This window comes from Peromyscus leucopus, chromosome 19 (genome assembly GCF_004664715.2).
Source record: "Peromyscus leucopus breed LL Stock chromosome 19, UCI_PerLeu_2.1, whole genome shotgun sequence".
NCBI classification, from domain to species: domain Eukaryota; kingdom Metazoa; phylum Chordata; class Mammalia; order Rodentia; family Cricetidae; genus Peromyscus; species Peromyscus leucopus.
Window position 1 is genome coordinate 24,897,895 of NC_051079.1, and position 27,382 is coordinate 24,925,276.

Sequence of the window (27,382 nt, forward strand, 5' to 3'; positions counted from 1 at the left end):
GGGCTGGGGTGTTTGTTTGGACTGGAGAAGGGAGGCGGCGGGCGAAGCGCACGTCGAGCGGGGGAGCGGCGCTGCCTGTGGAGATCCGCGGAGGCCGACAGGATTCGTGGGCTGCCGTCCCCGCTGCCGTGCACTGGGTGAGGGGTCCCCTCAGGCCGAGCGTCGTGAGGGCGCGACGGACGGCCCAGCGGTCGAGAGGCCGCACTTGGCAAAGGCCGAGGGGGCCAAAGAGGCCGCCCAGGCTGTGGGCCACCGAGCCCGGCTTGACCTCGGTTGTTCCCGGCCCATTTCCGCCGAGTCTGAGGGATAAGCCGGGGCAGGCTCCATCTATCTCTCCGAAATGGCCGTAGCTTGTTTTTCTCATTTCATTATTTATGATTTCGATGGCACAGCCCCCGGTCCGGGTCTCTCGTGGCGCGCGAGTGTGGCCGGGGTAGCACTTTCTTGCGTCCCTCAGTCTTTTTAAAACCTGTCCTGTACCTTCTCCCCTGCGCCCACCGCCCCCCCCCTCGCCGCTTGGGCAACAAAGCTCATTGTTTCTATCCACTTTACGCCTGCGCGTCGCCACGCGCAGCCCCTACTGCTGCGCCTGCGCGCTTGGGCCCAGGCTGGGGTTTGGGGAGGAAAGGGGCCGAGGGACTGGCAGGCTGGCGGTGTCCCAGGGGAGCATTCTGTAACGGTCGAACGGCTTGTATCTTTCAACCTCTTCCATCTCTTCACCACGTCTACCCCTTATTTTAAGCTTTATCACGTGCTCCAGATAGGGCCTTTGTTTGGGGGTGCTGGAAACCCTCCACACCAGCAAGGCGTTAGAGAAACTTAAAAGGGCCCGTTCCGTTCATATTGTTGGGTTCATAGGATACTGGCCCTCTTACCTTTCGGTAATATATGTTTATACCCCGCCACTAGTACCTCAGCGGAAGGAAGGAAGGAAGGGGGTCGTAGGGCTTCTAGTGAAGTTAACTTTTAGAAACGTGTTGCAGTAGTAGCCCGCGGTAATGTTCTGATAGGTGCTAAAAGGTTTGCTTTCCCTAGTTTTGCAGCCCCAAACCTTAAAAAGAATTTGGTTTTCAGTTTACTGAGAGCCTTTGACGCTTATTTCTGCAAATGCTTGTGAATGCTTTGCGTGTGCTGGCTGAGCATTTCTTTTATCACGGTGGCACGTTTTTCACACGTTTCATTTAGTAGTTGGTAGGTGTTGGTTCGTGAAGTAACATCTGAAGTCTCAGCTGTAGGTCTTCTCAACTAGGAAGAGAAACTGCACTTTAATGAGATCCAGCACTTGCTGTTCTGTGGTTCTGTCTTTGGTGTGTGAATGACAGGATTGAGCACAGTCTGTGTTAATGACCTTGAACAAAACCATTCTCACAAGTATGTATGACAACGATAGGTAACTTTCAAAAAAAATTATACCCTATTTATCTTTCTTTAGGGGATGGGGGGAATGGCGATTCACTGTAATGGTTAAAGGCTGTGCATGTTGGTCCTTGAGAACTCAAACTGAGGTAGGTAATTTCTACCCTCTGGGACAGAGTAAGTCTACAGTGGTGTTTTCTTCAATAAGCAAATTTTATTCAGGTTTATCACTTTATGACCCTAGATAGTGATGCCTTCATTTTAGTGAAAGTTATAAAATGTCCACTATTAGAGCAATTTTAATAAGTATTGTGGAAGAATGAAGGTAGTATTTAATAACCTTTTGCACTTTCACATCTTTTTGTAGTTTATATTTTCATATTTATCATGACGTGTGAAATAGAGCAAGTTTTTTTCTTACCTATTTTAAAGTTGAGAAAGCAGGGCTTGGCAGATTATTTAGTAGTAGACATCATTTAATTATGCCAGGCCTTCCTTGTTCTAAGTACTTTCCTGAGCATTGATTATTTAAACTAGATGTGGTGGTTGGACTCTGAAACCCAGCATTCCTGTAGTTATTGAAAACTTGGAATATAAGGCCCGATGTGGTGGCAAATATCTTTAATTCCCCCAGTCAGAAAGCAGAGGCAGATCTCTTAAGTTCAAGACCAACCATGGCTACATAGTGAAATCCAGTTTTGTGGGGGGTGGAGGGGGGCAACTTGAAATATGGCAGGTACAACTAAAGAACTAGAAAAGTAAATTTAAATTAAAATGCCTTTAATTGATACCATTGTGGATGATCTGCTGCCTGAAGGGTTTGGATTATGTCCTACATTTTACTACCTGGTTGAATAAGTTAGTGTTTCTGGTGTATTTGGACTTTTCCCTTATGATGGAGAATGGTGAGCCAGCCACCCTTACTCTTGCCGAATCACCCTTATAACACTGGAAATTAGTGTTACATCATAGGCTTGGGTTTGGTTTTTGTTGTCTGTAGTGCAGCAACCAACATCTCCAGCTCTTTGGAGCAGAGTATTGATAATTGACCAGGCTACCTTCCTCTCTGCTTCCCAAGTGGCTAGGATTTCTGGCCTGTGCCACCACACTGGCAGGTTCTAGCCTTTGATTAGGAATTTTCTGTGGCATTGTTTCACTTCTACAGATATAAGACCTGTGATTTTTTTTAACTTGTACCTTGCTTTAGATGCTTGATTTTTCTAAATGATTAACTGGTTGTGGTTAGGTCTGGCTTATAATCCTAGCATTTAGGAGATGGCCTATGTTACATTGTGGACAGTCTCAAAAGTATAAATAAATATAGGAGGCAGAGGCAGGTGGATTCTGTGAGTTTGAGACCAGACTGGTCTGTAAGTTACAGGCCAGCCAGGTCCACATAGTGAGACCCTGTCTATAAATAAGTAAACGCCAGTGCTGGGTGACTAACCCCAGCACTCAGGAGGTAAAGGCAGAAGCATCAGGACTTCTAAGACCTTGTCTCCAAAAGAAAGGGAGTGGAGCTGGAGAGCTCAGTAGTTAAGAAAAGTGGTTGTTGCCCTTACATTGGCCCCAGGTTTCAGTTCCAGAGTATCTGTTGCCCTCTTCTGACCTCTCAAGGACTGGGCATGCATGTGGTGTGCATACATATGTGCAGGCAAAACACATAATTTGAATCTTTAAAAATATTAATAGTTTTATTTTATGTCTATGAGTGTTTTTTCTGCATGTATGAATGTGTGCTATCCGCATGCCTGGTACTTGCAGAGATCAGAGGGTGGAGTGGGATCCCCTGGAACCAGAGCTAAAGATGGTTGTGAGCTACCATATGGGTGCTAGGAACTGAACCCTGGCTCCTCTTCAGCAAGTGCTCTCAACTGATGAACCGCCTCTCCAGCCTAGATACTTTCCTTAGTACCCACTTTACATGTGAGGATGGCGAGACTTGGGTTAAATAACTGACTTATCCATTACACAGCTAAGAAGAATAAAACAGACTGGTGATAGCTAGTTTTTTGTTTTGTTTTTAATTAATTTTTAAGATAAGAGCTCACTATATAACCCTGGCTGCCCTGGAACTCAAGAGATCTGTCTGTTGAGTGCTGTGATCAAAGGCATGCACACCCAACACTCCCGAGCCTGTCGCTACTCTTTTCCCCCCTTTTGAAAATAAGTCTTTTATGCACATAGTACAGCCTGACCTTAAACTCCAGCTCCTCCCACTTCAGCCCCAAGTGCTGAGGTTCCAGGTGTGCCTCTCTGTGTTCGTCATTACCTTGTAGTGCCAGACAGTAAGACAAACGTACTGCTTCCTGAAAACTTCTGTGTGGAAAAGGACTGATGGAAATATTTTCCTCTCTTGTGAGTTTTGTTTTATTTTTGAGACAAGGTCTCATCAGGCTAGCTTAGGACTTAATATGTGGTCTAGGGTGGCCTCAGACTCAGGGCGCTCTTTCTACTTCACCCCTTGAGTGCTAGAATTACAGATAGGCATTGCCATGTCTGGTGGATATTTAATTTTGCTTAATAGCTGAAGAGACTGGTAGACTAATCCGTGTGCGTGTGTGTATGGAATAAAGTAATAGTACAGCTAAGCTAAAAAGTCACGGCAGTTTAGAGTTCTGAGAAGAAAAATTAATGCCTGTGAAGGCAAATTAATGAAAGAACCAGAAAGTAATTCTGTTTGAATTTTACTGAGAATTCTTTTTTTTTTTTTGAGAGAGAAGTTTTCTCTGCATAGCCTCTGCCTCCCCAACACTGAGATTAAAGGCGTGCTTCACCACCGCCCTCCTGGTTTAGTGAGAATTCTTGATATGAAACTAGAGAAAGATGGTAAAACCATAGTTAAAATTTTAATAGTGATATAAAGTGACACTATTAACCAGTATGTGAGGAATTTCAGGTAGTAACAAAGAGATAAAGGACATGACCTAGAGAAAACAAACTCCTAAATCAAGGTGATTAGCTGATTTCTAAGCAGCATTAGTAGAAAAAAAAATTACCAACAAAAATCTAGTAAAATTTATGAATCTAAGTTTTAAAACATAGCCATCTCCCCTCCCCTGCCTCTCCTCCTGAGGATCGAGCCTGTGTAACATGGTAGTAAGTGCTCTAAGTCCCCAGTTAGCCCCCAGCCGTCTTGGGGGTTTGTTACTTACCTTGTAGTGTTGGGGATTTACTTCTGAGCCCCACAAATAGCAAGCCCTCTGTCAGTGCTGTATTTCCAGCTCAATGGCCCTGATGAGTTGTGCAGGCTGGCCTTGAACTCATGCTGCAGCCTAGGCAGGCTACAGTTGACAATCTGATTTTTCTGCCTCAGCCTCCTATGTCACTGAGATTACAGGCATAAAGTGAAATTTAAAATAATTCAATTTGGATTCTTGACTAGAAACACAAAAATCTCAAAATTTGATCCAAACTAAAGCTGCTCAAATATGAAAGCAACAGATATTTTTGAACATGTATGTAGTAGTGTGGAAATGCATAATTCCAGGCAACCTTTAGAAAGAAATCCTCTTAAATCTTAAGTTAAAGCACCCAGAGAGTTGGAGAGGTAATTGTGATGAAGAGCACTGGCTGCTCTTCACAAGTAACCAGGGTTGATTCTAGCACACACATCATAGCTCACAACTATCTGTAACTTCAGTTTCAGGGGATCCAATGCCTCTGGCTTCTGCAGGCACTAGACATGAATATGCTGCACAGCCATATACTCAGACGAAACTTATATATACATAAAATCAAATTTGCCTTCCAAGAGCCCTGCGTTCATTTCTTTCTTAAGTCCAGCTTCCTGTGGGTTAGGAATGGTTCCCGATTACTGCTGGCAGCTCCTGCAGAAAGGGCTGTCTGCTCCAGAGGGGCAAGTGCAGTAGCTAGGATTTGAGGTACCCTGAACCTCCATGTAAATAGAGTGGCATACACAAACTTCAGAGGGGGTGTGTGTGTGCTCATGCACGAACGCATCTGTGACCCATTCCCCTCATTCCTTTTTCTGTGAGGTATGGATGACAAATTCATGCAGACTAAATTAATAAAAGTCAAATGTGTCAAGAGAAGATAATATAAGAAAAAAGGATGGTTGGCCAGCATGGTGAAGCTTGTAAAGTCGGTTACTTGTGAAGCCCAGGGAAGAGAGTCTAGTTCAGGACCAGCCTAATTCACATAGACTACTTCTCAAAAAGAGGCCTGGGGCTAGAGAGGTAACTCAGTGATTTAGTGTGCTTACTGCTCTTGCAGAGGACCTGGGTTTGGTTTCCAGCAGCCACGTGATGGCAACCAACTCTCCTGTCGCCAATTCCTTTTCAGACAGGGTTTCTCTGTGTATCTATCTCTGGCTCTCCTGGAACTCACTATGTAGACTAGGCTGGCCTCAAACTCAGAGAATTGCCTGCCCCTACCTCCTGAGTACTAGGAATTAAAGGCATACATCACCACTGCCTGCCTTATTGGCTTCTTTAACTTCACATATTTTCAAAGATTTATCTATGCCACAAATGAAGTATGTCCTTTTATTGCTGAATAATCCACTATGTAGATAACACATTGTAGTTGGTATTGTCTGTACCCTTTCCTATTGAGAATAATGCAGGTCAGAGCATTTGAATGCAAGAGTGTTTTGTGGGTTTCTTTTTGTCGGGAGGAGGTGGGTTGGTGTTTTTGTTTTTTTGTTTTTGTAATTTTGTGTATGTTCAGGAAAATGCTCATATGTGGGGACTTGCTGTTTAGATACACCAGGCTGGCTTCAAACTCAGAGATCTTTTTATGTCAGCCTCCTTAGTGGAAAGGACAGACACAGTCAACATCCTGCTCATCTTGTTTTTGTTTGGGGTGGGGAGAGGGTGCATTCAAGACAGGGTTTTTCTTTGTAGCCCTGGCTTGCCTGGAACCCAGAGAGATCCGCCTGCCTCTGCCACCCAAGTGCTGGTTTTAAAGGCGTGCGCCACCATGCCCACCTGTTGGTTTTTTGTTTTTAAACAAGATCTCTCACCAGGACCTGGAACTTTCTGCCTAGCCTAGGCTGGCTGACAAGCCGCAGGGACTCACCTCCCCAGTGCTGGCTTCTACAGCATGTGCTACCACTTTCAAGCTCTTTATTTGAGTGCTGAGAAGGGAGTTCAGGTGCTCAGGCTTGCATGATAAGCACCGGCCTAGTTTTTTGGTTTCTGGTTTGGTTTTGGTTTGGTTTGTTTTTTTGAGGTTTGTTTGTGACAGGGTCTTGCTGTATAAATAACTGTGGCTAGTCTGGCACTTGCTCTGTAATCCAGGCTGGCTTTGAACTTAGAGTTGCCCCACCCCACCCCCCAGCTTCCCAAGTGTTGAAATTATTATTCATTCATTATTTCATTTGTTTTCAGTCAATATCTTGCTCCATTAGCCCAGGCTGGCCCCAAACTGATGCTTCTCTTGGCTTTCTCCCGCCAGGACTTCAGACTTACTGCACTGTACCTTCCCTATGTATGTCACAGCTCTAGGGGCTGTGGGACCTGGGAGAAGGGGCCAATAGATAAGGTGGACTAAGTCTCATGCAGAGCCTCAGACAGTATATTCTTGAGGGTTAAGAAGGTCACCTGGGTAAAGTTCTCATGAGTTCAAGCTGTATATAATCACAAGAACAAGCCCCAGCTGGCAAATAAGTGTTTTCCACAGAGGAATATAAAGGATCGTTTAAACATTTAATTGAATAACAGCAGCAAGCAAATAATGAGTAACCTGAAGTCAATCCACTCCTATCTGCTACACCTGGGAAGAAGCATGAACACACATTCCAAGAACAATTCCGTGCTTTAAAGAAACTAAGGTTGCAGGACTCCTGTTTCATGAAGTGTTCTCACAAGTGCTCAGAATTTCCTCTCATGACTCCATTCCTGGACTGTGTTCCAACATATGTACACATACACTTTTAATTCCTTAAGGATATAACTAGGAGATACAATTACAAGGCCAAAAGATATGTCCTTGTTTAACCTACTAAGGGGCTGCCATAATGTTTTTAGATTTTTTTTTGTTTATTTGTGTTTTTTTGTTTGATTGGTTAGTTTTGGGTTTTTGTTTTTTTTTTTTTTTTTTTATTTGTTTTTCGAGACAAGGTTTCTCTGTAGCCCTGGCTGTCCCAAAACTCACTTTGTAGATCAGGCTGCCCTCAAACTCACAGAGATCCACCTGCCTCTGCCTCTGAGTGCTGGGGTTGGTCGCCATCAACACCCGGTTAATGTTACATTTTTTTAAACTGTATTTATAGGATTTTTTTTTTTTTTTAACACAAGGACTGTATAGCTGTGGTTGGCCTGGACTCAACAGAGATCTTTCTGCCTTTGATTCCTAAGTACTGGAGTCAAAGGTGTGAACCCCGTTTTTATAAGCCATCTGTGTTTTATATAGCTATGTAACTTTATTCAACTCCTTTGCCTATTTTTGAGAGGGGGCTAAAGTATATTTTGATGAGTTGGTTTTTTTACTCGCTGTTAGTATTCTTATCACAAAGTATCTCCAGCCAGCCCAAAAGTGTTTAGGATAAGAGTCTCATGTAGCCAGGCTGGCATCAAACTTCTTTGTAGCTTAGGATGGTCTTGAAATTCTGATCTCCTAGCTCAGCCTCCCCAATTATGTGTGTGTTGCTATGCCTGTCTAGCATGTTCTTGCAAGTCTTTGTGGCAGCTTCAAGATCTTGATTCTTCCAAATTGTGCTTTCATTCACGGGATATGCTTGTGAAAGTGAGACATGTGTGTTTTTTCTAGTCCGGGCATCTTTCTCATGTCCTTTTTCCAATGTAGATGTCTTTGTACATTTTATGCAGTAAACAGTGTATTTCATGAAGTTGCTGAGGATTCCCAGCATCTCTTTTTATTTGATATATGGGAGTGGACACTATCTAGAGGTAGGGGCTTTTTTTTTTTTTTAAACAGAGATCCCCTGCCTCTGCCTCCTGAACACTGAGAGTAAAAGGTGTATGCTACCATGCTAGGCTAAAACTCTTGATTTGGTAAACTTACAGCAAACCTTGTCTGTTGTTTGTTTTTTGCTCTTTTGGGGGGCCCACCACCCAACTCCCAAATAAAACACTCATCTCATGGAGGCTTATTCTTTTAAGAATGCGCAGCCTTAGCGTGACTTATTTCTTGACAACTTAACTTTAAATTAACCCATCTATAGGGGCTGGAGAAATGGCTCAGAGGTTAGGAGCATGGACTGTTCTTCCAGAAGTCTTGAGTTTAATTCCCAGCAACCACATGGTGGCTCACAACCACCTGTAATGAGATCTGGTGCCCTCTTCTGGCCTGCAGGCATACATGCAGGCAGAACACTGTATACATAATAAATAAATATTAAAAAAAAAATTAACCCATCTATATTTTGCCTTTGGGCTTTTCCTGTTCTCTTCTGTAAATCTTACTCCATGGCTGGCTGTGTAGCTGGCCCCTGGAGTCCTCCTCCTTCTAACTACTTCTGGCCTCCTAGATTTCTCCTATATATTCTCTGCCTGCCAGCCCCTTCTATCCTTTTTCCTGCCTCTCTGTTGGCCGTTCAGTTCTTTATTAGACCATCAGGTGTTTAAGACAGGCACAGTAACACAGCTTGACAGTGTTAAACAAGTGCAACATAAACAAAAGTAACATCACACCTTAAAATAATATTCCCCGGGGCTGGAGAGATGCCTCAGAGGTTAAGAGTCCTGGCTGCTCTTCCAGAGGTCCTGAGTTCAATTCCCAGCAACCATCTATAATGCGTTCCAGTGCCCTCTTCTGGCCTGCAGGCAGGCATACATGCAGGCAGAACACTATATGCATAATAAATAAATAAATAAGTCCTTTTTTAAAAAAAATAATTAATATTCCCTGACACTTATGTTTATCAACAAAACTCCACACCTTTGTCAGTCTGTCTGTCTAGTGGCCTTTGAACTGCTGAGCACCAGACATAATTGTTTTCATTAAAGACAGCATCAGCTAAATGTCCAACGTGAATTTCTTTGTCTATTTTTAAATTGGGTTGTCTTTTTTTATTAACACTTCTTTTTTGTTTGTTTGAGACAGGGTCTGACCGTATGGCTCTGACCTGCAATTCACAGTAATCCTGGCTCAGCTACCAAATGCTAGGATTGCAGGTGGAAGCCATTATGGTCAACTTTTTTTTTTTTTTAAACGGTTACCTTTCCCCCCCCCCCCTTTTTTTTTTCTTTGGCTGTTCCTCTGCCATGTATTTCATTTTATCTTGCTGTGAGAGTCCTGTGGACTGATAATCTTGCAGGATCTGATTTTGCTGCCTCCTTTTTTTCTCTTTAGAACATGGTTTTCAATAAGCCTTTAATTCCAGCATTCTGGGGGCAGAGGCAGGTGGAGCTCTGTGAGTTCAAGGCTAGCGTGGTCTACAGAGTGAGATCCAGGACAGGTTCCAAAGCTACACAGAGAAAGCCTGTTTCAAAAAACCAGAAGAAAGAAAAAATGGGCCCCCATATACCTGAGATTGGCCTTGAACTCCTGATCATCCTGCCTCCACCTGCTAAGTGTTGGATTACAGGTGTGTGCCAAGCAAGCCTGATTAGTTGAGAATCTCTTAAAACTTTTCCTCCAGCCAGGTGTGGGGGTGCATGTCTTTAATCGTAGCACTCAGGAGGCAGCGACAGAAGCAGGCACTTTTCTGTGAGTTTGAGGCCTGCAAAGTGAGTTCCAGGACGGCAAAGGCTGTTACACAAAGAAACCCTATCTCAGAAAAAAAAAAATTTAAAACTTCATAACGGTGTCATTGGTATTCAGTATTGAGAAAATACATGTGTGCTAAGTGGGATTGGATCCCTGCCTGAGCTCTACCTTGGATTAGAGACTAAATTTGTATTACATGAACAGCTGTGGAATTTTATTACACTTTTTATGCACTTAAAAGTAAGGCCATAGTTGGGTCTTGGAGAGATGGCCCAGCAGTTACTGGCATTTACTGCTCTTCAGAATATATAGTTTTCAGCATCAGTATTGAGCAGCTCACAACTGTCTCCAACCCCAGTTCTAGGAGATCCAATGTCCTCTGGCCTCCAAAGGCACATGAACACATGTGGTGCACATAAACCCAAGCAGGCACACTGTTCTAGTCACTGTTCTATGGCTTGCAAAGAGATACCATGAGCACAGAGGCTTAGTCCATTAGCATCAGGGTCGGGAGAATGGTGTTAGGCAGGCAGGCAGATGCAGGAGCAGTATCTGAGAGCGACATTCTGATCCATAAGTAGATAGACTCGGGGCTTGGCTTAGGTTTTTGAAACCTCAGTGCCCACCCCTAGTGACACACTTCAACAAGGCCACACTTCCTAATCTTTTTAATCCTTTCAGATAGTACCACTCTCTGTTGACTGAGGATTTCAATGTGAGCCTATGGGGCCATTCTTATTTAAGCCACACACAAATAATAAGTAGTCTTTAAAAGGTAAATATATACAATTAATTTTAAGGAGTCAGGTAATCCATAGAGCAGCTCTGTCCCCTAAACCTTACCCAAGTGAAAGTATTTTAATGTATTTTTATTTGAGAATTTTATACAATATATATTTATTTTATTCACCCCCATAAAAGAATTTAACAGATTTTAGTTTTGATATTTTAGTTGGTTGTGATAGCCAGAATAAGAGGCATCAACGGGGTTTTGGGCGAAGTGGGCTTGTTTTGTTTTTTGATGCAGGGTCATGCTCTAGAGTTGATTGCTCAAGCTATACTGGAACTTGACATTGTCAGGTTAGCCTCAGACTCCCATCAGTTCTCCTAGTGCTGGAACTACAGGCATGTGTCGCCACACCTGGCTCTTGAGGCTCTTCTGTATGTGTATAAGGTGCATTATGTGTTCATGAGTGTGGATGTAGAGATGTGGAGGCCAGAAGTTACCTGTGGTGTCTTCCTCAATTGCACTCCACCTTTTTTTGCTGCTGTTTGTGTGTTTGGCTTTTTTGTTGTTAAATTTTTAGATCTTTTATGTGTATGTATGAGTGTTTTCCCTGCATGTGTACCATATGCATGTCTGGTGCCCATGGAGGTCAGAAGAGATTGTTGGGTCCCTTGGAACTGAAGTTAAGGATAGTTGTGTGTCTCCATGTAGGTGTTGGAATATAAACCTGGGTCCTCTGCAAGAGCAGCAAGTGCTCTTACTTCCCGGGCCATCTCTAGCTTTTCTGCATCTTATTTTTTGGAACAGGATCTCTCATGTAACCTGGAGCTCATTAACTTGGCCAGACTGGCTGGCTAGTTGAGCTCCAAGGATCCACCTGTCCATACCTCCCCAGTGCTGGGATTACAGATATGTACTACATGAGTAGTACATAAGACTTTTGTTGATCTGAACACACTGGTCTTCATATTTGCTTGGTAAGCAGTTTACCAACCTAGAGCCATCCCTACAGATCCCTCAGCTTTTTGTTTTGTTTTTTTTTAATTCTGTTGTTTCTTTGTTAGGTCGTACGATTGCCTGAATTTGTGTACATGTCACTATTGTTCTGCATCTCTTCGGCAATTTCAATCTTTAGTGAAATAGTAAAGAATGTGAAATTCCATGTTTTAATTTTTAGCCTCAAACTCAGATCCTCCTGTCTCCTCATACAGAGTGCTAGAATTAAAGACGTGCCACCAACCTGACTAGCCTAATTTTTATAGATAATTAATTAGATTACATTAAGTTATTGGCTGTTGAGTAGATTGTGAAACTGTATCGAATATGAGCAAATGACTATCATTGGTTTTGGAATAAAGGGGATACTATAAAGCCCTAACATGTTAGTGAACATGCTTGGGTGTTAGATGTTATATTTGACACTATAATGCATATAATACCTACCACCTCTAACCTCAACTAAAGTTACACAGCTAATAGAGTTGCCAAACTCTAATGGAGAGAATACATTGTGCTGACAGTAAACTGGATGATGACTTTCAAATGTAGTCATTGCACTTTCTAGGGTGTGTCACAGTGTGTCAATCACGGTGTGCTTGTGGCGATCATAAAGACAGAAAAGTCTGAGAATCCGTAAAGCTTAGATCCTGGAGTGTTGTTGGGCAGTGACGCTACCTCAGCAAGACAGAAGAGGTCCACAGAGAGATCCAGGACAGGCACCAGAACTACACAGAACCAAAAAAAAAAAAGAGTTTTCTACTTCTATATCTTGAGCCCTGCCCTCAGCAATTTCTTAGTCATTTTGGGAAAGAAAGCTTTCCAACTAATGTAGCATGTGCCTCTAACACTTTGGTGGGTAGTAATAATAGCAAGTGTGCTCATTAAGAACCAAAAGAGTGATTATATTCTACTTTAAAGGTTAAAAACGACAACGAACACCAGCCATGAAAGATCCAAGTCGCACCAGTACTAGCCCAAGCATCATCAATGAAGATGTGATTATTAACGGTCATTCTCATGAAGATGATAATCCATTTGCAGAGTACATGTGGATGGAAAACGAAGAGGAATTCAACAGACAAGTTAGTTTTGTGTACAAACATGTTCCTTTTGTAGCTTCATATCTTTCAAATATGTTCTTGGTCCTGGAGAGGGGGGAAAAGAGAGAGAGAGAGAGAAAGGGAGAGTGTGTGTGTGTGTGTGTGTGAGAGAGAGAGAGAGAGAGAGAGAGAGAGAGACGGGGGCGGGGGAGAAGTCCTTTATATGCAGGGTCAGGGTTTATGTGCTTCCACTCCTATTTTATTTGGCTGCCAGTTGCTGCCAGGCTTAACTGCTCATTGAAATCACTTGGACAGCTTATTTCAGGGTCCCACCGTAGACAATGATGAAGAAGAATAGGGTGGAGCTTGAGACACGAAAAAAGTTCCCAGATAGATCTCTGTATTACAGTGCAAATCCAAGAGAATTTAGGAAACTGGAGTGAACAGACCACAGATGTCCTGATGCAAAATTGGTCTGTATTTCACTTGAGAGTCTCAGTCAGCCTGGAAATCCGCTGCTTCTACTACTGCTCTTTAGAGAGCGCTGGTACACTAGTAAATGTCATCTTTTATTCCCATTTCTACTATCTGTTCCGGTTTGGTTTTGGGAATCAGTGGTTAGCCTAATTTCCCTGTATCCGGTGATGGCCATTGCAGTGTAAACAGTTCAGTCTCATTTCAGTAAGGATCAGTTGGGGTGGGGGAGAGAAGGGTTGTTTTGTTGTTTGTTTTTAAGACAAGGTATTTCACCCCATAACCCTGGCTGCCCTCAAAGTCACACACCTAAGCCTCCCAAGTGCTGGGATTAAAGGCATGAACCATTCTACAAGAATAGCAAGTGCTCTTTACCACTGAGTCCTTTCTTTCAGCCTCCCCACCTTTTTATTGGGTTCAAGGGAAAGGTTCTCCGTGTAGCCTTTCCTCTCCTGGAACTTGCTCTGGCTGGCCTTGAACTCATAGAGATCCACTTGCCTCTCAAGTGCAGTGAGTGTGTGCGCGCACGCGCGCGCGCATGCGAGCCACCACCTACTTGTTTTGGGGCTGGGGGGGTTTTGTTTGTTTTTTAAGGATTTATTATGTAGGCTGTGTTCTGCCTGCATGTATGCCTGCTGGCCAGAAGAGGGCACCAGCTCATTATAGATGGTTGTGAGCCACCATGTAGTTGCTAAGAATTGAATTCAGGACCTTTGGAAGAGCAGCCCAATGCTCTTAACCTCTGAGCCATCTCTCCAGCCCCCTTTGCTGCTATTTTAAATCTCTACTTCCTAGAGATTTTCCTGTAGTCTTTATGCAGGTTGGATTAGGGCCTTGGTATTTTAAGGCTTCATGAATAATTCTGATCAATATTCTCAAAGAGATCACTCCTTTATTTTTCATTTTTATCTTTTGGGGTTTTTGTTTTGTTTTTTTTTTAAGATGGGGTTTCTCTGTCTTTCTGGCTGTCCTGGAACCCGTAGACTAGGGTGGCCTGCAACTCACAGAGATTCGCCTGCCTCTGCCTCCCAAGTGTGAGAACTAAAGGTGTGTGCTGCCGCCACCTGGCTCTGTTCTTTACTTTTTCCTTGCTATTTTCTTTTTTTTTTTTTTTTGCTAGGTGGTGTGGATGGGGGCGTGGAAGGGTGTTGGTTTTTGGGGGGTTTTTTTTTGGGGGGGGGGCTCGAGACAGGGTTTCTCTGTAGCTTTGGAGCCTGTCCTGGACTAGCTGTAGACCAGGCAGGCCTCGAACTCACAGAGATCCACCTGCCTCTGCCTCCCGAGTGCTCTGGATCCCAAGTGCGGTGGTGCACCACCACCACCCGGCCTCCTTGCTGTTTTCAGTGGAAAAAACATTCTGTAGAGACAAAGACCTAGAATAACCCTAAACAGATCTTCCTCGGTCTTGAGGTTTTCCTGTAGTACAGAAGCAGGAGTGAAAGTTTCTAAGTTTTTAATTTTAGTGTTGGAGATCAGACCCAAGGTATCATGCACAGTGATGTACTCTACCAATGAGTCACACTTCAAGTGCTGAGATGATAGTTGTAAACCTCACAGCCAGCCACATCATGATCTGATCTGGTTCTGCTCTGTTCTGTTGAGACAGGGTCTCTCTGTATAGCCTTGGCTGGCCTGTAACTGGCTATGTAGAATAGGCTGGCCTCAAACTCAGGTATCTGCTTGCCTGCCTCCGGAGTGCTGGGATTAAAGGCATATATACCTTGCCCTCACAATATGTTTTCAGATGGCTTAGTTTAAGATATTTTAAGCCTTATTTAGGGATGTCTTACTAGTTATGCTATAATTATCCCTTTTTGTTGTGACTCTAGATAGAAGAGGAGTTGTGGGAAGAAGAATTTATTGAACGTTGTTTCCAAGAAATGCTGGAAGAGGAAGAAGAACATGAATGGTTTATTCCAGCTCGAGATCTCCCACAAACTATGGACCAAATCCAAGACCAGTTTAATGACCTTGTTATCAGTGATGGCTCTTCTCTGGAAGATCTTGTGGTAAAAAGTCATTTCTCATCTTTTTAGACCCTACCTCATCTTTCCCATAAGTGGAAAATCCAGCTACACTCTATTTAAGAAGAGTTCCACATCTCTTCCCCTTTGAAAATTTTCCCACTTTTTTTAAGAGTGGAAGTAGAGGCCCCCTAGTCTCATTTATATAGGATAACTCATTGTTGCTTCCAATATTAATGTTGCCTTTGGAGTAGTCCAGAAATTTACAGTATTACCATATGACTTGATTATATCTTGATGGAAAGTTTTGCTCTTTGTTACCTAAATATTTGGTAAAAATTTGGAAATTTTAATCTGATAAAATTTCTAAGATCTCTTGATTGGGTTTCTTTGAGATATTTTTACAAGCTCTTGGCAGATAAAGAATGCAAAGCTAGATTCGTATTCTTACTTATCCTCAGTGTTGTCACTGGTGATGTGCTTGCAATAAAGTTCTCATCGTCACCAAAGTAGAACCTGATGAGTCTTTTACTAAAATTAAGATAAAAGATTTTCTTGTTTTGTGAGGTGGGTGGATGGTTGAGACAGGGTTTTACTCTAGCACAATCCAACCTGAAACGCAATGCTTTGCCCTGACTAGCCTCACACTTAAAGCAGTCCTCATGCCCCAGTCTACCAAGACCTGGAATTATGAGCATGAGCCATCATACGCCACAAGATTTGGAAATTACAGTTTTTTTCTGGTTTTTCTGGCCAAGAGAATTGTCTGGAACTTCTCCATTGTTGTCTGTTCACTGTGCATTCATTTACTAAGCTGTTCATCTTAATCACCCAAACTTGAAGAATCAGGTTTTAAGCATCCCAAGGAGATATTTTAGAGTCTTCCTCCCCATCAGGCTTTTGGAAACCATTCTGCAGCTAAAGGACAATACAGAAAGTCTTGAAATTTACATTGTGGTATAATCTTTGTTGCAGTAAATAACAGTCACCCAGCTGAACAGGTGTTTAATCTCAATCTGATCTCAGCATATTTGCTTAGTTGTGTCAAATAATACTGATGCTCTGATGAATAAAGGCTTTGCTAGGCTTAAAATATAACCTAGATTTTGCATAAATATGTAACACAGAAACTGATTGGTTTAACTCACACTATTTGAGATTAATTCATTCTTAGACTTCTCTAGCTGCCAGAAGCTTCTATAGTCAAGGCTTCTGGGTTGTACAGTTAAACTATGCTTGCTCTTCTTCCTCTTAAGGGTTTTTATTTGTGTGTATGTAATGCTGAAGGTCAAGCCCAGGCCTAGAACATTCTTTAATTACAATGTAAATTTATTTCCCCTGTGGGAATAGAGACTATCTCAATTTATCTAACTTATTGGTCCAATGTGTTGTATAGTATTATGTTTTGGTCTTAAAATATATGACATTGGAATTCAGTTCAATTTAAAAAAAAAAAAAGAGAGAGAGAGAGAGAGCCTATCTGCATGTCTACAGTTACCCCTGGAATCTCCTGGTTTCTTTTTTATCAACTCCCAACTCAAATGTAGAGAATTTCCAGCTCTTTTTCCTTTACATTGACATGTGTGCTTAGGAAAGTAGAAGTAAGGAACAGAATAATGCTGGTATGAGTCTCCAGAGTGCTTAGAGAACGTGGCCTACTCTTCCCTTGTTTTCTAAGCTGATGTGGAAATGGAGTCTCCAAGAGGCTGATTTGTCCAAGCTTACACGGAAATTTGGAACAGGCAGAGTTGAGATTTCCAACACAGGTCTTCTGTGTCCTGTGTAGTTTTCTTTTCCTGTTACATCCAGTATCACCTGTGGGAATTAGAAGGCAGCAGTTGTAGAAAGATAACTCCCAAGTTTTTAGTGACAATCATAAGTAAAATTCACCAACAGCCAACAGTGCCCCAGCTAATCAAACTGTGACCATGTATTTAGTGTTTGGAAGTATTTTCAGAGTATCAAGTACAGTTGACAGAATTCTTTGTTCCATGCTATTCCTTATAGTTTATGTGAAGTTTTTTTTATGAAGTTATGTGGGGGATTTTGTTTTTTGGGGGTTTTTGTTTGTTTTTGTTTTTGTTTTGTTATACTTAATGTCAGCTCCTACTTTAGAAGTTAATATAATAGGATATAGAGGCCTCATGTGGTGACACACACCTTCAGTCTCAGCACTTGGGAAGCACAGGCTTGTGGATCTCTTGAGTTCAAGGCCAGCCAGGACTACATAGAGACCTATATTTAAAAAAAAAAAAAAAAAAAAAAGTATATAGAACTTATATCACATTCTTTCTCTGCCATAGGTTTTTGGGGTTAGGTGTAACTGTAGTCCAGTCTTTCTTATTTTTCTGAGGTATTTTTTACATAAGGATCTAGGCTGAATGCTTCTGAGAATCCACAGCCAACTGTAATGAATTTGCTTTTTTTTTCTTTTTTTTCTTTTTTCTTTTCTTATGTACTTATTTTCCAGGTCAAGAGCAATCTGAATCCAAATGCAAAGGAGTTTGTTCCTGGGGTGAAGTACTAACATATTTGAGTAGACGGGCCCTCTTTTGGTGGATGTAGCACAATTTCCACACTGTGGAGGCAGTATTAGAAGACTTCATTGTAAAAGCTCTCGTCACTGTGTTACACTTATGCATTGCCAAAGTTTTTGTTAGTCTTGCATGCTTAATAAAAGTGCTGAGACTGTTACTAAGTAAGAAGCCGTCACAGAGTTACTGAAAGTAGCATTGGCCCCATGGCTGATTGTAAAGACAGCAGCGGAAGAAGCACCAGTCAGCTGTGACAAAGAACCAAATTAAATAACCTCCAACTCTCACCGAATTGTCTGTCTTTGAGGCTAAACTGCTCCCTAAGGATTGATTGACACTTTCTAATGTCTGCACTTTGTAAAAAAATAAGTAAATGAGTAAGTTTAAATTAGGTTCTGAATTGTTAAGCAGATTTCTCAGTTGCATTTGTCCATCGAAAATAACCTTTCTGAAGAAAGTCTGTTAACTAGAAGTAGATTATAGGAGAATGTCTGGCGGAGGTTGCGGTGGTGGGCAGATAAGAGCCGCCCTGGCTTTTGCCTGGTCCATTATCATGTTAGGAACACTGGGTTCTCCCGGCGTGACCTTGAGGAAACAGGGTTGGAGGGTGCATCTTCTCAGGCTCATTGTGTCATAGCCATACCTGTGTGAGGTCGGACACAGGACCAACACCAGCCCATAGTCCAACTGAAGTACTAAAAGTGGTAGCGCGAACGGAGTGGTGCTCTTCCTTGTGTGTTAACCATCGTGGTGACTATAGTCTGCAGCACAGTTTTCCTTCTAACAAAGCTACAACAGTTTTGGCTTCTTAAACTTCATATTTGGGTAGGTTAAGCTGCCATACGTGTTCAGTGTGAATAGTGTTTTAAGTTGAAAATATTGTAAAAAAATTATATTTTTTCAAAAATATTTAAAAAAATAAATAATAGTAGAACTGAGCTGATGCTTGTGTTTATTGGTTCAGACTACAGACTCTGCAGTGTTGGTATTTAGTGTGGCCCGAGCCTCGGGTCACTCTGTGGGTGAGCATGCTCAGAGAGGAGCTGTCAAGGGTCTCTCCAGGAATTGGACGTGCCCAAGACTGCGGTGTCTAAAACCTTAGACAGCCATGGTGTAAAACTAGAGTTGTGCTGGGTGTGTTAGTGGTAGAGCCCTTGCTTAGCGTGTGTAACAACGTGGAGATATATATATATATATAAAATAGGGCTAAAGACTAAAACAGGCCATGTAGTCTTTTTGGTTTTTCCAGACAGGGTTTCTCTGTGTGGTTTTGGTGCCTGTCCTGGCTCTCACTCTATAGACCAGGCTAGCCTCAAACTCAGAGATCCACCTGGCTCTCTGCCTCCCAAGTGGTCTTTTTAGTTTTTTCTGAGACACAGTTTCTCTCTGTAGCCTTGGCTGTCCTAGAATTCACTTTATGAAGCCTGGCTTTAATTTTTCTTTTTCTTTTTTTTTTCCTTTAATGCTGGCATTTTGAAAATACAGATGTTGCCTTTGTTTATTTACATATTTAATGTCAATGGATATTTTGTCTGCATGCTGGGAATTGAACTCGGGACCTCTAGAAGAGCAGCCTGGGCTCTTAACCACTAAGCCATCTCTTAAAAAGCCCCAATTTTTTTTTTTCTTTTTAAGATTTATTTATTATGTATGCAATGTTCTGTCTGCATGTACCCCTGCACACCAGAGGAGGGCACCAGATCTCATTATAGATGGTTGTGAGCCACCATGCAGTTGCCAGGAACTGAACTCAGGAACTCTGGAAGAGCAACCAGTGCTCTTAACCTCTGAGTCATCTCTCCAAACCCCACCCCCCACTTTTTTTTTTTTTTTTTTTTTTTTTTTTAATGTGTGTGAGTTTTGCCTGCCGGTGTATCTGTGTATCACTTTCAAGCCTGGTGACCATAGGGGCCAGAAGAGGGCATCAGAGCTCCTGGAACTGGAGTTACAGCCAGTTGTGAGCTGCTTTGTGGGTACCGGGAATTGAACCAGGGTCCTCTGGAAGAGAAGGTGATTGTTGTTTTTTTGTTGTTGTTGGTTTTGTTGTTTCTGTTTTTGAGACAAGGTCTCATTATGTAGCCCTGGTTATCTTGGAGCTCACAGTGTAGACAGGCTGGCTTCAGAAATCTGCTTGCCTCTCTGCCAAATGCTGGGATTAAATGTGTGCACCACTACATCTGGCAGCAAGCGGGGTCTTTGAACAGCTGGAAAAGACAGTCAGGTTTGACACTTGCTCTTGGGGAGGCCAGAACCCCTTTCTTTGCTGACTGCTCAGAACCACGTGTCCCACTTGGGGCACGCCTCAGGCTCGCCTCAGTCTCATGCGCCTCCTCTAACAGCTCACATAACAGGCATAAGCACCACTCACAACCCTCACTGGAATGCTTCTTGTTTGACGGAGAAAGCATTTGAAATAACCAGAGCCAGGTATCTGCATTTTAGGCAAAATTAGGATTCAGAATTGTCCACACATTTTGAAGCCCTAAAGATAAATGATCACTCCCTTATGGGCTTGTACTCCAGATTTATGGTAACTGAAGTAATTGAAAATGTTTTTAGGCCGGACGGTGGTGGCGCACGCCTTTAATCCCAGCACTCGGGAGGCAGAGCCAGGTGGATCTCTGTGAGTTCGAGGCCAGCCTGATCTACAGATCAAGATTCAGAACAGGCACCAAAACTACACAGAAACGCTGTCTCAAAAAAAAAAAAAAAAGAAAAAGAAAGAAAGAAAATGGTTTTAGTTTTATGACCACTAACATTGAAACAAAAAAACAAAATAGTATATGTGGAAGGATTTTTCCTGTTTAGTGTCACAACATTTTCCATGCCAAGCATAATTTAAGTGTAGTATGCACACCTGTAAAATTCCTGCATTTGAGAAGCTGGAGAGATGGCTCAATGGATAAGAGCATTTGGCCTTCTGATAGGAGACCCCAGATTTGATTCCCAGCACCCACATGGTGGTTCACAACTGTCCATAACTCCAGTTCTGGGAATCCAATGTTTCTGACCTCTGCAGGCACCAGACAAGTACATGGTATTCAGACATATGTGTAGGCAAAACACTCATGTACGTAAAATGAAATACCTTACAAAAGTTTTTTTTAATTCTTAACATTTTGAGAGAGGCTATGATAGAAGGATCATGAATTGAGAGGGGGTGAGCTGGTCATGGTGGCTTATGCCAGTACTTTTGAGAGACTGAAAAACTACATATCGTATACAAGAACTCAAAGATACAGGCTGGCAGTGACTGCTTACAGACTCTAGTCGGCCTGGGCGCTGCCTGTATCTGGTGGGGTTAATATTTCAACTTTTACCCATTGGTGGCCCACGACAGTTGGGAATGTCTGCTCTCGCTATACCGTGGCTAAGGAATTCCACCCAAAATCCACATAGGACTTTTTATCCAGCCTGCTCTCCCCTTGAGGAAATTTGAAACATTACAGGAATGAAAATAATTCAGTTTTACTTTTTGTTGAAACAGGTGTTTGATTATCCACCCCCTACAAGAGCAGTAACACATCCTACCTTTCCTGGTTGGTCTCAGACCTTGGTGCACACAGACCCAGTTTCCGTGGTGTTTGGAGTGTCTTCCAGAACTGGAGGCTGGGTTTTTGACCGTTTAGAAAACCCTCTGAAGACTGGGCAGATAGGAATGTATCTGAAGAAGGCAGTCCTTTTGACCATGCCCATCCCAAAGGGGAAATCATAGCTCTTCAGACTGGCTGACGTGTCACTGTTGGCATGGGCTCCAGCTTTCCACTGTATCAGGCCTCTTTCCTCTGGGCTCCCTGCAAGAGGACAATGGGGTCATTTAGGAGGGTGACAACCCTGTGTTACTTCCCCTTCTTCACACAGCCAGTCCTAAGGCAGACTTCTAGAGTCCACTATGGGTGATTGGCATTGCTAGAATGGAGCCCAGGGCAGTTTTGCATGCTAGATAAGCACTCTACCCCTGGATGCCTTACTGGCCAGAGCTCTGAGAAACCCTGAAAGGTTAATCCTCTGAAAAACTCTTAAAAGATTAATACATGGGGCTGGAGAAATGGCTCAGTGGTTAAGAGCACTGACTGCTCTTCCAGAGGACCCGGGTTCAATTCCCAGCACCCACATAGCAGCTCACACCTGTCTGTAACTCCAAGATCTGACACCCTCACACAGACAAACAAGCAGGCAAAACACCAATGCACATAAAATGTGCAATATTGCAAATGCAATAAAAAATTTAAAAAAAAAAGATTAGTGCTGTGTAACTATAGCATTGGCGCTGTGCTAAATAATTTCATTATTTCAGAACACCCCTGGGAAGTATGTAGACACTGTTGCACAAAATTTGAGAAGAGACAGGCTCAGTCGTTTTACTCTGAGCCGGGCAGTGATGGCGTGTGCCTTTAATCCCAGCAGAAGCAGGTGGAAATCTGAGTTTGAGGCCAGTCTAGTCTACAGAGAGTTCCAGGACAGTCAAGGCAACCCTGCCTCGAGAAAAAAAAAAAAAAAAAAAAAAAAAAAAAAAAAAAAAAAAAAAAAACTTTACTCTGTGTCTGAATATAGGGCTAGTGTATGCTGGAGTAAGGACATAGTTTTTTAACTTTTTATCACAGTTATCTTGTAGCCATGAGAGTGCAGAGCTCAAAGGATAAGTAAGCACAGGAAGTAGGTTCTCTTGCTCCATCATGTGGGCCCTGGGGATTGAACTCAGATCATCGGGTTCAGCAAGTACCTTTCCTGCTGAGTCATCCTGCCAGCCCAAGGACATAGATCTCGAAACACTTTATCAGTATTAGGACTATGATTCTATATTTGGGAAATAAGCCTTTCTATGGTATGAATGAAAACCAAGCTAAGCAGGGATCTTCGATAGGTAAGGGTGTGCCTATGGGGAAGAATCTAGAGATTGCAGGTCCTCAGAAGGGCTGGGGCTGACAGACTGAAATAATTCCAGTTTAGTGGGAGGAGTGAGGGCAGCCAGAGCTAAGAATAGCCCAGAGCTGCTGTAGGCAGTCCAGTGAATCTCAGGCTCTCAGCAGGGAGGGCTAGAGGCCCCAGGAAAGGCTGCCTCAAGATCCCTTGGCCAGAGTGGAAAGGGGAGAGCTGTTAGTGTGCACACGACAGTGGTCCCAAGGTCCCACTGGCCTCTGTTCCACCGCCAGAGTGAAAGCCTGCCTAGCCCTGCAGGGTGCCTTCTTGCTCACAGCCGTGTCCTGTTCTCATGTTCCTCCTGGATGGAGCTGGCCTATCTACAGATGACTCTGGCTTAGTCTCAGCAGCTTGTTATTTCAACCCAGTTTTATGTCCCATTTTGTGGCAGGAACTCCTCAAAACAAACTGTTTTGCACATCATCCTCAGTTTGACTGAGGGCCAAGCTGGTAAATTCCACCAGCTTTTTCTGAACTGTGTTTGACTCTCCCTATGAGGTATAAGTCAGGTATGGTGATCAATGCCTGTAATGTCAACACTGGGCAGATAGAGACAAGAGAGTGGCAAGTTTTAAGCCAGTCTGAACTGCCCTGTCTCAAAAAAAACATGGTTAATGACCACTGTCTTTATTGAGCTTTGCCCCGTTCAGTTCCCCAAACCTGTCTGCAGAGGTGTGGTCCAGAGGCTGGGAAACAAGCTGTTTGCAGTTTAATGTTACTTTATGACTGTGGTCATTGTTATTTCAGCCCAGCTGATATAGCCCAGCCCGTCAGGCTTTGAGGATGGTGTGAGACTATTCCTGACTCATAGTGGATGCATGCTGGCTTTTAGAGCTCATGGCAGTCAGTTTTTAAAATACATTCCCTAGGTGTAGGCTGTCACATTTACACATTCCCTGCAAAAACTTATGCAGCAAAGGTTCACTTTGGGGGCTCCTTCTCCATTTGTGTAGCAGGCTGCTTACATGCTTGGCAGGTTTTTTTCCCACAAACCAATGCTGCTGCATGTTTACCTGTCCAACTCTGCAAACATAAAGATGCTTTCAGCCTGGTGGCTATAAAGAATTGGTAAGGAACTCTCCAGACCTCCTCACAACCAACCCGGGGAATGTCATGCCTCAAGTTCTCCCCTCCAGCCAGTGGACACTCGGCCAGCCCATCTGTTCCTGCTGGTGCTGGCCTGTGTGGCATCAGGCCTGGCCATCTCTCCTCAGGACCCAAGCCATTTGTTGTACAGAAGAGTCTAGCCTGGTTCTGTGCTTCCCCTCCCAGCACTGGCCCGATACCTGGCACTGTGTTGTCCAGTATGAAAGCAAGGCACCCGCCAACAAACATCTCCGTGGTCAGCAGCACAGTTAGGATCTGATCCACTTCAGGAATGCCTGCGGAATAAGTCGGGGGCTGATGGGCTAGTGGCCTTTTCTAGAAGGCTGTGCTCAAGGGACTTCCTGCCTGTGTAGTCCACTGACTTAGAGGCGATGGTGGCCGTGGAATATTCCAGAGCCCTGACCTTCAAGCCTGTCTGTACCTCTGTCTCCCAGCTTTGGGGACAGTCTTCTGTCAGCTGCTAGTTACTGACTTAGGACAACACTTAGCCCCTGTGAACTCATGTCCCTCTGAAAAACAGAGGTAGTAATAGAATTTTGTGGAACCATTGGGAAAATTAAATGAGCACATGTAAAACTTGATAAATAGCTAGGCTCGTGCTTGCGATCCAGCCTCATTACAGGTGCTAGGGAAGTGCTGGACCATTTAGGTGTTTTCCAATCCATGTGTAAGAACTTTGAGATGGTCACCCCACTTTCCCCCATCTCTCGAGACAGTAGAGAACAAAAGGTACCTGTGTTGATAGCACCTGGGTTGGAATCCAGGTAATTGGGTAGCGTGAGGCCAAAGAACATAGAGAACCCCAATACAAAGAGGTTCCGGGAGGAGTTCATGTCCACAAACTGCAGATTGGACAGTCCCACGGCGGTGATCATACCTGCCACAGCAGAACCAACCGCTGGACTAGAGATGCAGCCTGCCTAGATGGGCCTGCCACTCACACAGGGCAGATAGCAAACACTCACCAAAAAGGGTGCAGAACATTCCTCCCAGGATGGGGTCTGGGAGGGAGGCGAAGAGGGCTGTGAACTTGCCAATGGCACCCAGGATTAGCATGATGCCTGCACCATACTGCACAACTCGGCGGCTGCCCACCTGCGGGAAGCCAGGGGGCTGGCTAGAGCCAGAGGCAGGGCCAGTTCCAGGGGGCGGGGTGTTAGGCCTATAAACAGACTCCAGCACTAGGGGAGCAGGATGAAGGTGGGATGCTCTCACAGGGTGGGGCTAGGCCAAAGCCAAGACTGCTTAGAAAAGGAACGTGCTGCTTTGGCTGCTGGCATGGCACCTTAGTGATCCCTAGGACCCCAATGTTGGGGCTGGATGAGGTGGACCCGTTGCCTGTGCCCAGTAGCCCGGCGATAATGCAGCAGACGCCTTCAGTGAAAATACCCCTGTGAAGAAATGGTGAGTGGGGTGTTGGTCCAGCCTCATCACCAGTCTGTCCTGTCACCTGGGCCCGCTGCCTGCCCCTCTGGGACTGTGCAGACTGGCATCATCTGTAGCATTCCACTCTGGAAGCCAGGAGTCAGTACCAGCACTGTGCCCCAGTACTTACTCCCTTGGACAGTGCTGAGCCTCAGTTCCTCATCTGTCCCGGGAAGATAATGAGGGTCCCTACCTCATAGCATGGTTAGCCACTGCATAAGAATGCACCCAAACTGGGTACACAGTTGTGGGTAACTAACTGGTTTCCCTGGGACTCTCAGCAGTTCTAGAGTGAGTAACTCCCCATTCCATACTCAAGAAAATGAGGTCGAGAGGTAAGAGTGACTTTCTTGGCCAAGCCTGTAACTGTGGGACCCAGTCCTGTCCTACACTTGCTTTCGTAGTGGCCGCTCAGGTTCCGACATCGAGGTGGGCGTACCTGTTGATAGCATGTACTGGAGGGGGCGGTGCCCCAGCCAGCCGGGCACAAGCATAGTAATCACCAATGGACTCGATGATGCCTGCCAGGGTGGCGCTGAACATTCCCAGAACTGCGGCCACCGTCACTGTGGGCAGGCCCCACTGGCCTGGGTTGGAGACAACAGAATAGGTTCTTGAGGAGGCTATGATGGGTTGGGAATCGATGGGGTTATTTGAAAGGGAGAGGGGCTGGTCGGGAGGTCTCACTGAAACACAGCTCTGGAGTAAGGTTTGGGGGGGGGTAAACCACCATGTGGCACCCACAAACAGGGCTAATGCTAGCTGCGTCGTCTGCTGAACTGGGGTCACGAGGTACCTCACAGGAGGTCCAGTTGGAAGCAGGAGGGACCCGAGTGGGCTTGCTTACATGGGTAGGGGATGCGGATCCAGGGTGAGATCGCCATGATGTCCCCTCGGGCATCCGTTCGTGCCTGGAAGCCATAGGCTGTGGGATCGGCAGGTAGCGCATCCGTCAGGGTCAGCACGTAGCAGAGCAGCCACACGGTCATGATGGCCAGGACGATCTGGAGCAGGTGGGGCGAGGGGGTGCTGCAGGCACTGGAGAGAGACCTGGGGCAGACTCACCAGCTCCTGTGTGTGGCAGCACCAGCCCCAGAGCCCTGGCTGACACTCCGCCTCTGCCTGGAGCCCCTGTCCTTGCCCCAGCCTCGTCCTGGCTCAGGTCTTCCCCTTTCCTAGTCCCAGCGTCTGCCAGCTCCTCACCGGAAACATCTTAAAGATCTGGATGCGGAAGAGGGTGAGGCCCTTGCCCCATCGGTAGATGGGCAGCAGGAAGGTGAGGTTGCGTAGGTACTGGGAGAACAGGACGATCAGTAGAATGGAGCTGGGAGCAGAGACAGGAAGGGAAAGCTGGAGGCCAGGCTGGCACCTGGAAACAGGGCAGGAGTGAAGGGGTTGGGGGCAGGGCCTAGGATTGGGCAGAAATAGTCCCGTTGCCTGCTCACCAAGCTGAAATGCCCCAATGGGAGCCAGCTCGGTCACCAGCAGCTTGGAAAACAGAGAGACCAATGAGGGAGACGGTGGGGGTGACCGTGAGAGGCCCAATGTAGCTGAGCAGGGCCCCAGGCAGCCCCATCAGCCCAATCACCACTTCCACCATGCTGGACACCATGATTGCACCCTGGACCTAAAAAAGGCAAAAATCGGCTGTAAGTCAACCTTGACTTGGTCACTAGCAGAATGTTCAAATTTCTCAACCACCTCCTTGAATACAACTCAGCGGTATATACAAACCACCTCTCTAGCCCAGCCCACCCCCCACCCCCGCTCTCCCGAGCCCAATCTCTACCCACCTCTCGAATCCGAGGATGCCAGATATGAGAGGTATTCAGGGGCATACTCCAGTTACCATAGATCTCCTCTGGGGACAGAGTCGGAGAAAACAGGGCCATGAATACACCCTGGTATCTAGACTCTGGGCAGCTGCCCAGACCTCCAAGACCTCCCCTCCGGCGCAGACATCAAAACTAAGCTCACCTTCTGGGGGACACTTCCACCTCTCCAAGGCCAGGATAGCTTTGGCCGGAACCAGAAATGCAAAGGCACTGGCCTGGAACAGAGGCAGCCTAGAAGGTGGCACAGAGTAACTGCGGTGGGTGGTGGAGCAGGGTAGGAAAAGGGCTAGAAAACCGGGTTTGGGGGAAGGGTCAGGGTGGGGGAAGGCACTGAGGCCTGGGGGGGGGGACTCCCCTCAGTTCA

The 27,382-nt window shown here is 44.7% G+C and overlaps 2 protein-coding genes across 2 annotated transcripts in view; one reads left to right on the forward strand and one right to left on the reverse strand.

Moving 5' to 3' along the window:
• Paip2 (poly(A) binding protein interacting protein 2) lies at positions 1 to 18,122 on the forward strand. Its single transcript, XM_028886768.2, has 4 exons — positions 1 to 137; positions 12,638 to 12,801; positions 15,063 to 15,242; positions 17,668 to 18,122. Exons 2-4 carry the CDS (start codon positions 12,664 to 12,666, stop codon positions 17,722 to 17,724), a joined length of 375 nt encoding a protein of 124 aa, XP_028742601.1. The 5' UTR covers positions 1 to 137; positions 12,638 to 12,663; the 3' UTR covers positions 17,725 to 18,122.
• The window catches only part of Slc23a1 (solute carrier family 23 member 1), a 15,685-nt gene continuing 4,010 nt past the window's right edge, over positions 15,708 to 27,382 (reverse strand). Inside the window, exons 5-16 of the mRNA XM_037197075.1 lie at positions 27,161 to 27,249; positions 26,977 to 27,044; positions 26,629 to 26,810; positions 26,387 to 26,507; positions 26,031 to 26,187; positions 25,623 to 25,770; positions 25,044 to 25,149; positions 24,724 to 24,853; positions 24,492 to 24,635; positions 23,938 to 24,033; positions 21,263 to 21,525; positions 15,708 to 17,012 (exon numbers count right to left, since the gene is read on the reverse strand). Coding sequence (XP_037052970.1) covers positions 21,278 to 21,525; positions 23,938 to 24,033; positions 24,492 to 24,635; positions 24,724 to 24,853; positions 25,044 to 25,149; positions 25,623 to 25,770; positions 26,031 to 26,187; positions 26,387 to 26,507; positions 26,629 to 26,810; positions 26,977 to 27,044; positions 27,161 to 27,249 — 1,489 coding nt within the window. The 3' untranslated portion in view covers positions 15,708 to 17,012; positions 21,263 to 21,277. The remainder of the gene's footprint in view (positions 17,013 to 21,262; positions 21,526 to 23,937; positions 24,034 to 24,491; positions 24,636 to 24,723; positions 24,854 to 25,043; positions 25,150 to 25,622; positions 25,771 to 26,030; positions 26,188 to 26,386; positions 26,508 to 26,628; positions 26,811 to 26,976; positions 27,045 to 27,160; positions 27,250 to 27,382) is intronic.